General features: G+C 36.7%; 1 protein-coding gene across 1 annotated transcript in view; it reads right to left on the bottom strand.

Annotated features, from left to right (window-relative positions):
• LOC111153790 (coiled-coil domain containing 15) overlaps positions 1–7,818 on the bottom strand; it is an 80,195-nt gene that overhangs the window by 40,625 nt on the left and 31,752 nt on the right. Inside the window, exon 13 of the mRNA XM_022513029.1 lies at positions 6,842–6,945. Coding sequence (XP_022368737.1) covers positions 6,842–6,945 — 104 coding nt within the window. The remainder of the gene's footprint in view (positions 1–6,841; positions 6,946–7,818) is intronic.

Raw genomic sequence — 7,818 nt, forward strand, 5'->3', positions numbered from 1 at the left:
GTAAGGTCGTAAAGTATTTCTTTCTCTGATTTATTTTATTTAGCATAATACCTCAACATTCATTTATGTCAGAAATGGCAGGATTTTCCTTTTTCATAGCTGAATAATATACCATTATATATGTATCACATTTTCTTTATCCATTCATCTGCTGACAGACACTTAAGTTGTTTCCATGTCCTAGCTATTGTGAATAATGCTGCAATGAACATGGGGGTGCAAATACCTCTGTGAGACAGTGGTTTCATCTCCTTCACAAGTGGGATTTTTGGATCATAGAGCAGTTCTGTTTTTAATTTTTTGATGAATCTCCACACTGTTTTCCATAGTAACTGCACTAATTTACATTCCCACCAATAGTGTACAAGTTTTCCTTTTTAGAACATCCTTGCCAACACCTATCTCTTGTTTTTCATATAACAGCCATTCAAACAGGTGATATGAGGTAGTATCTCATTACGGTTTTGATTTGCATTCCCCTGTTGATTAGTGATGTTGAGCAACTTTTCATGTACCTATTGGTCATTTGTATGTCTTCTTGGAAAAATGTCTATTTAGGTCCTTTGACCATTTTTTAAGTGGGCTGTTTGTTATTTTTTTCCTATTGAACTGTGTAAGTTCCTCATATATTCACCTTATCAGGTATATACTTTTCAAATATTTTCTCCCATCCCACAGGTTGTCTTTTCATTTTGTTGATCATCTCCTTTGGTGTGCTGAGTGAAGTCTTCGTTTGCTATAGTCCCACTTGACTCTTTTTGCTTTGTAGCTTGTACTTACAATGTCATATTCAAAAATCATTGCCAAGACCAAAGTCAGGGAACTTACTCCTTTGTTTTCTTCCAATAGTTTTAAAGGTTCAGGTCTTATGCTCAAGTCTTTAATCCATTTTGGGTAGATTTTTGATGGAGTAAGTTACAGGCCACTTTCATTCTTTTGCATACGGATATCCAGTTTTCCCAACACCATTTATCAAAGAGACTATCCTTTTCCCATTATATATTCTTGACTTCACTGCTGTAAATTAACTGATTTATTTCTGGGCTCTTTATTCTGTCCCACTAACCTATGTATCTGTTTTATGTGACTACCATACTGTTCTGATTACTACAGCTTTGTACTATAGCTTGAAATCAGGAAGCATGATGCTTCCAGTTTTGTTCTACTTTCTCAAGATTTCTTTCACTGGGGCGCCTGGGTGGCTCAGTCACTTGAGCATCTAACCCATGATTTTCTCTAAGGTCATGATCTCAAGGTCATGGGATCCAACACTGCTTTGGTGGAGGCTGGGGGGGGGGTCCACACTCAGTGGGGAATCTGCTGGGGATTCTTTCTCTCCCTCTGCCCCTCCCCTATCATGTGCACGTGTGTGCACCTAAGTATGCACTCTCTCTCCCTCTCTCAAATAAATCTTTAAAAAGAAAAGATTTCTTTCACTATTCAGGGTCTTTTGTGGTTCCATACAGATTTTAGAATTTAGTATTTTTTTTCTTTTTTTCCCCTAAAGATTTATTTATTTACTTATTTATTTGAGAGACAGAATGAGAGAGAGAGCAAGAGCATGAGAGGGGGGAGGGTCAGAGGGAGAAGCAGGCTCCCCGTTGAGCAGGGAGCCCAATGCGGAACTTGATCCTGGGACTCCAGGATCACGACCGGAGCAGAAGGCAGTCGCTTAACCAACTAAGCCACCCAAGCACCATAGCATTGTTTTTTCTATTTCTGCTTTAGAACTTTGATAGGAACTGCATTAACTGTATATTATTTGATATCATGAACATTTTAACAATACTAATTCTTCCAATTTATGAGCTTTCCATTTATTTGTGTCATCTTCAATTTCTTTCATCAATGTTTTGACTTTCAGTATACAGATCTTTCACTTCCTTAGTTAGATTTTTTCCTATGTATTTTATTCTTTTTGATGGTATTGTAAACAGGATTATTTTCTTAATTCATCTTTCTCATAGTTCATTGTTCGTATACAGAAACACAACTGACTGTTGTAAATTGATTTTGTATCCTGAAAAATACAGGAATTACTGAATTCATTTATTAGTTCTAACAAGTTTTTGGTAGAGTCTTTAGGGTTTTCCAAATATAATATCATGTCTTCTGCAAACAGTTATAGTTTCATTATTCCTTTCTAATTTGGATACCTTTTATTTCTTTTTCTCTTAAATGCTCTGGCTAGGATGAATATAAGTGATGAGAGTAGGCATCCTTGTTTTGTTCTGATCTTAAAGGAAAAGATCTTTTCTTTCTTTCTTTCTTTTTTTTTTTTTTAAGATTTACTTGAGAGAGAGTGAGAGCACACTTGTGAGTTGGGGGAGGGGAAAAGGAAGAGAATCTTCTAGCAGACTCCCCACTGAGCATGGGTCCCTACAGAGACTCGATCTCAGGAGCCATGAGATCATGACCTGAGATGAAACCAGAAGTCAGACACTTCACTGACTGAGCCACCCAGGCAACCCATGATTTCCGCTTTTCACTGTGCAGTGTGATAGCTGTAGGTTTGTCATGAAGGGATTTACTATGCTGAGGTACATTCCCTCTGTATCAGTTTGTTGAAGAGTTTTTATCAAAAATAGATATTGAATTTTCTCAAATGCTTTTTCTGCATCTATTAAGATGATCACATGATCTTTATGCCTCATTTTGTTAATGCAGTTGTATCATATTGATTGATCTATTGATCTATTGATCTGAACCTTCCTTGCATCCTTGGAATAAATCCCACTTGATCCTGGTATAGGATTCTTTTAATGTACTGTTGAATTCAGTTTGTTAATATTTTGTTGAGACTTTTTACATCAATGTTCATCAGGGATACTGACCTGTAATTTTCTTTTTCTGTAGTGACCTTGTCTGGTTTTGGTATCAGGGTAGACCTTGTAATGAGTTGGAAAGTGTTCCCTTCTCTTCAGTTTTTTGGAAGAATTTGAGGACTGGTGTTAATTCTTCTTTAAATGTTTAGTAGAATTCACCAGTGAAGCCAGGTCCAGGACTTTTGTTTCTTGGGAAGTTTTTGTTTACTGAGTCAAACTCCTTACTTGCAATTGGTCTGTTTAGATTTTCTATTTCTTCATATTTCAGTCTGGATAGGTTGCACATTTCCAGAAATCCATGTTTTTTCTAGGTTGCCCAATCTAGGTATTTCTATGGTATCAGCTGTAATGTCTCCTCTTTTGTTTACAATTTTATTTGCTTTTCTTTTTTTTTTTTTTCTTTCCCTTGGATAATCTAGCTAAGCATTTCAATCTTATTTATCTTTTCAAAAAACCAACTCTTAGTATTGATCTTTTCTATTTTTTTTCTATTCTCTATTTATTTCTGCTATAATCTTTATTATTTCCTTCCTTCTGATTAACTTTGGGCTTAGTTTGCTCATCTTTTTCTAGTTCCTGAGTTGTAAGATTAGGTTACTTATTTGAGATCTTTTTTCTTTGAAGGCATCTTGTATATATAATCTTTTTTCTTAGAGCTGCTTTTGCTGCATACCATATGTTTTGGTATGTTGTGTTTCCATTTTTCTTGTCTAAACATTTTATTTCTCCTTTATTTCTTCTTTGATCCATTGGTTGTTCACAAGTGTGCTACTTGATTTTCATGTATTTGTGAATTTTCAATTTTTCTTCATTACTGATTTCTACTTTCATACCAATGTGTTTGGAAGAGATACATGATATAATTTCAGTCTGCTTGAATTTGTTAAGACTTGGGTTGTGGCCTATGTGGCATATGATCTACTTTGAAGAATGTCCTGTGTGTTCTTGAGAAGAAAGTGTGTTCTGCTGCTGTTAGATAGATTGTTCTGTATATGTCTGTTAGGTCTACTTGGTCTTTAAGGTTGTTCAAAACCAATGTTTCCTTGTTAATTTTCTGTCTGGATGATCTATCCATTGTTTAAGGGAGGATACTAAAGTCTCCTACTATTATTGTACAGCTGTTTATTTCTCCTTTCAGTTCTGTTAGTATTTGCTTCACGTTTAGGTACTCTGTACATGTGCTGCCAAAGTGAGCACTATGTTTAAATACTCTGATGTTGGGTGCATAAATATTTATAATTGTTAAATCATCCTGATAAATTTACCCCTTTATCATTATATAATGACCTTCTTTGTCTATTGTGACGCTTTCAACTAAAATCTATTTTGTCTGATATAAGGATAGACACTCCCATGCTACTTTGGTGCTCATTTGCATGGAGTATCTTTTTCTATCCCTTCACTTTCAGCCTATATGTGTCCCGAAAACAAAAGTGAGTCTCTCATAGGCATCATTTCTCTCTTAAGACAGTGTAGTATTGACAAAAGAATTGACAAATAGGTCAGTGGAACAGAACAGAGAGCCCAGAAATAGACCTGCATAAATATAGTTAACTGAGCTTTGACAAAGGAGCAAAAGCAATACAATGGAGCAGAGATAGTCTTTTCAACAAATGGGGTAGAACAGCTGTGCAGAAAAATGAATCCAAACACAGACCTTACACCCCTTATAAAAATTAACTCAAAATGGATCACTGAACTAAATGTAAAACACAAAATGATAAAATTCTTAGAAGATAACACAAAAGAAAATCTAGGTGAGGGCCTGGGTGGTTCAGTTGGTTAAGCACTTGCCTTTGGCTCAGGTCATGATCCCAGGGTCCTGAGATCCAGCCGGGCTCCCTGTTCAGTGGGGAATGTGTTTGTCCCTTTCCCTCTGCCCCTCCCCCATTCCCCACTCGTGCTCTCTCTATCTCATGCTCGCTCTCAAATAAATAAAATCTTAAAAAAAAAAAAGAGAGAGGCACCTGGGTGGTTCGGTCATTGAGCATCAGCCTTCGGCTCAGGTCATGATCCCAGGGTCCTAGGATCAAGCCCCACATCAGGCTCCCTGCTTAGCAGGGAGCCTGCTTCTCCCTCTCCCACTCCCCCTGCTTGTGTTCCCTCTCTCACTGTGTCTCTCTATGTCAAATAAATAAAAATCTTAAAAAAAAAAAAAGAAAAGAAAAAATCTAGGTGACTTTGAATATGGCAATAATTTTTTAGGTACAATACCTAAGGCATGATACATTAAAAAAAATAATTGCAAGCTGGACTTCATTAAAATTAAAATCTTTTGCTCTTCAGAAGACAGTGTCAAAAGAATGAAAATTAAAGTCACAGATGAGGGAAAGTATTTGTAAAAAAAAAAAAAAAAATTGATAAAGGACTATTATCCAAAACTACAAAGAGCTCTTAAAATTTAAGAATAAGAAAATAAATAACCCAATTAAAAAATGAGCCAAAGACCTAAACAGATACCTCACCAAAGAAAAGGTACGGATGGCTAATAAGCAAATGAAAAGATGTTCCATATCCTATGTCATTAGGGAATTGCACATTGAAAAGAGATACTATTACACAACTGTTAGAATGGCCAAAACCCAAAACAATGATAACACCAAATGCTGGAGAAGATCTGGAGCAACAGGAACTTTTGTTCATTGCTCACAGAAATGCAAAATGGTACAGCCACTTTGGAATAAAATTTGGCAGTTTCTTTCAAAAGTAAACGTATTCTTAACCGTTTTACCTAGCAAACATACTACTTGGTATTTACCCAAATGAGGTGAAAACATACACCCACATGAATCTTGCACATGGATATTTAAAGCAGCTGTATTTATAACTGCCATATCTTTGAAGAAACCAACATTCCTTCAGAAGGTGAATGGAGAAACAAAACTGTAGTACAACCAGACAACAGAATATTACTCAACACTAAAAAGAAATGACGGCACCTGGGTAGCTCGGTTGGTTAAGTGACTGCCTCTGCTCAGGTCATGATCCTGGAGTCCCGGGATGGGGTCCCGCATTGGGCTCCCTGCTTGGCAGGGAGTCTGCTTCTCCCTCTGACCCTCCCCTGGCTTGTGATCTCTCTCTCTCTCATTCTCTCTCTCTCAATAAATAAATATAAATCTTAAAAAAAAAAAAATGAGCTGTCAAACCATGAAAAGGTATTAGAAGAAATTTAAATGCATTTTACTAAGTGGAAGATTGACAGTTCGAGAAGGCTATGTATTTTATACCCACTATATGATATTCTGGAAATGGCAAAACAATGGAGACAATAAAAAGATCAGTAGTTGCCATGGGCTGGGAGGAAAGAAGAATAGGTGGAGCACGAAGCATTTTTAGGGCAGTAAAATGATTCTGTATATTATATTATGTGGATACAAGTCGTTATCCATTTGTCAAAATCTGGAAGAATGTATAACACCAAGAGTGGATCCCAAAACTGGGGAAGGAGACAAACCTTAGGAGACTCTTAATCTCAGGAAAACAAGCGGAGGGCTGCTGGAGGGGAGGGTCGTGGGAGGGATAGGGTGGCTGGGTGATGGACACTGGGGAGGGTATGTGCTATGGTAAGTGCAGTGAGTTATGTAAGACTGATGATTCACAGACCTGTCTGTACTCCTGAACCAAATAATACATTATATGTTAATATATTAAGTGCATCCCAAAGTAAAATATGGATTATAGTGTGTTAATGGAGGTTTACCAGTTGTAACAACTGTACCACTGTGATTCAGGATGTTGACAGGAGAGGAGACAGTCCATGTATACCATAAGGGGGTAAATAAAACTCTCAGTACTTTCTGCTTAATTTTGCTGCAATCCTACAACTTTTCAAAAAAAAAAAAAAGTCTATAAAAAAAAAAAACATAGCTCTTAACTACCTTTCATACTTCTATCCAGATAAAAAACATTTACACTATGGAACAGAAGCCAAAACCACCTGATTATTTCTAAAACTTAGCTTTCAAAATCATCTTAACTGGTAATTTAAGGCTCACATTAAGGATCAAAGAACTTACTTTTCAACTTTCTTCTGATGTTCTTTTTGCCTTTGTTGTTCTTTTACTTGTTCCCTTTCAATATCCATGAAAAGTCGTCTGTATCTCAGGTATTGCTTTTGACGCTAAAGGGAAGAAGTTGAAAATGTTAAGATTCTGCTCTGAGGACTTTCCAAGGAAGGAAAATATCCTTGTGCCATATATAAAACTAGATGAAACAAAAGACACATGGAATTAAGTCCTTAATTTCCTTCTATTTTTATGGTGACCTAGAATAATATCATATACAGAAAAAGTTTTATATTCTCAAGCACATAGCTATTCGATAGTACAGACAAATCAGAGAAATAAGTACTAATTTAGTTTGCCCTTAGTCCAGTCCTTTGTCAACAGTACTTGAGGAAATGACTGCATTTGGTGTGATAAGATATATTACTATATTTACTCTGTGTTCCCAAGTAATAAGTACCTTAGAAGCAGGGCCAAAGGAAGAATGGGAGAGGTATTTTATAAAAGAACAATAGTCACTTTAAATTTCCAAAATTAAAACCACATCACAAAAGAATACTCTAAGCCTAGCCTCATATGGTAGGAAAGAGGGAAGAAGGACTGAGGAATATCTGAGCACCAAACTTTCAAAGGGAACAAGTATAGGGGCGCCTGAGTGGCTTAGGCAGTTAAGCATCCGATCTTGATTTCAGCTCAGGTCATGATCTCAGGGTTGTAATATCAAGGATCACACTGGGTTCCTGCTAGGTATGAGCCTGCTTGGGATTCTCTCTCTGCCCCACCCCCGGTCTCCCAAAGAAAGGGAACAAGTATAATAAAAGCAAGTGCTATACAGCAATGTCCACAATAGACAAACTATGGAAAGAACCCAGATGTCCATCAACAGATGAATGGATAAAGAAGATGTGGTATATATGCACAATGGAATACTATGCAGCCATCAAAAGAAATGAAATCTTGCCATTTGCGACAACGTGGATGGAACTAGA

Source organism: Enhydra lutris, unplaced genomic scaffold, assembly GCF_002288905.1.
Source record: "Enhydra lutris kenyoni isolate GAN:26980312 unplaced genomic scaffold, ASM228890v2 scaffoldscaffold34, whole genome shotgun sequence".
Taxonomy (NCBI): Eukaryota; Metazoa; Chordata; class Mammalia; order Carnivora; family Mustelidae; genus Enhydra; species Enhydra lutris.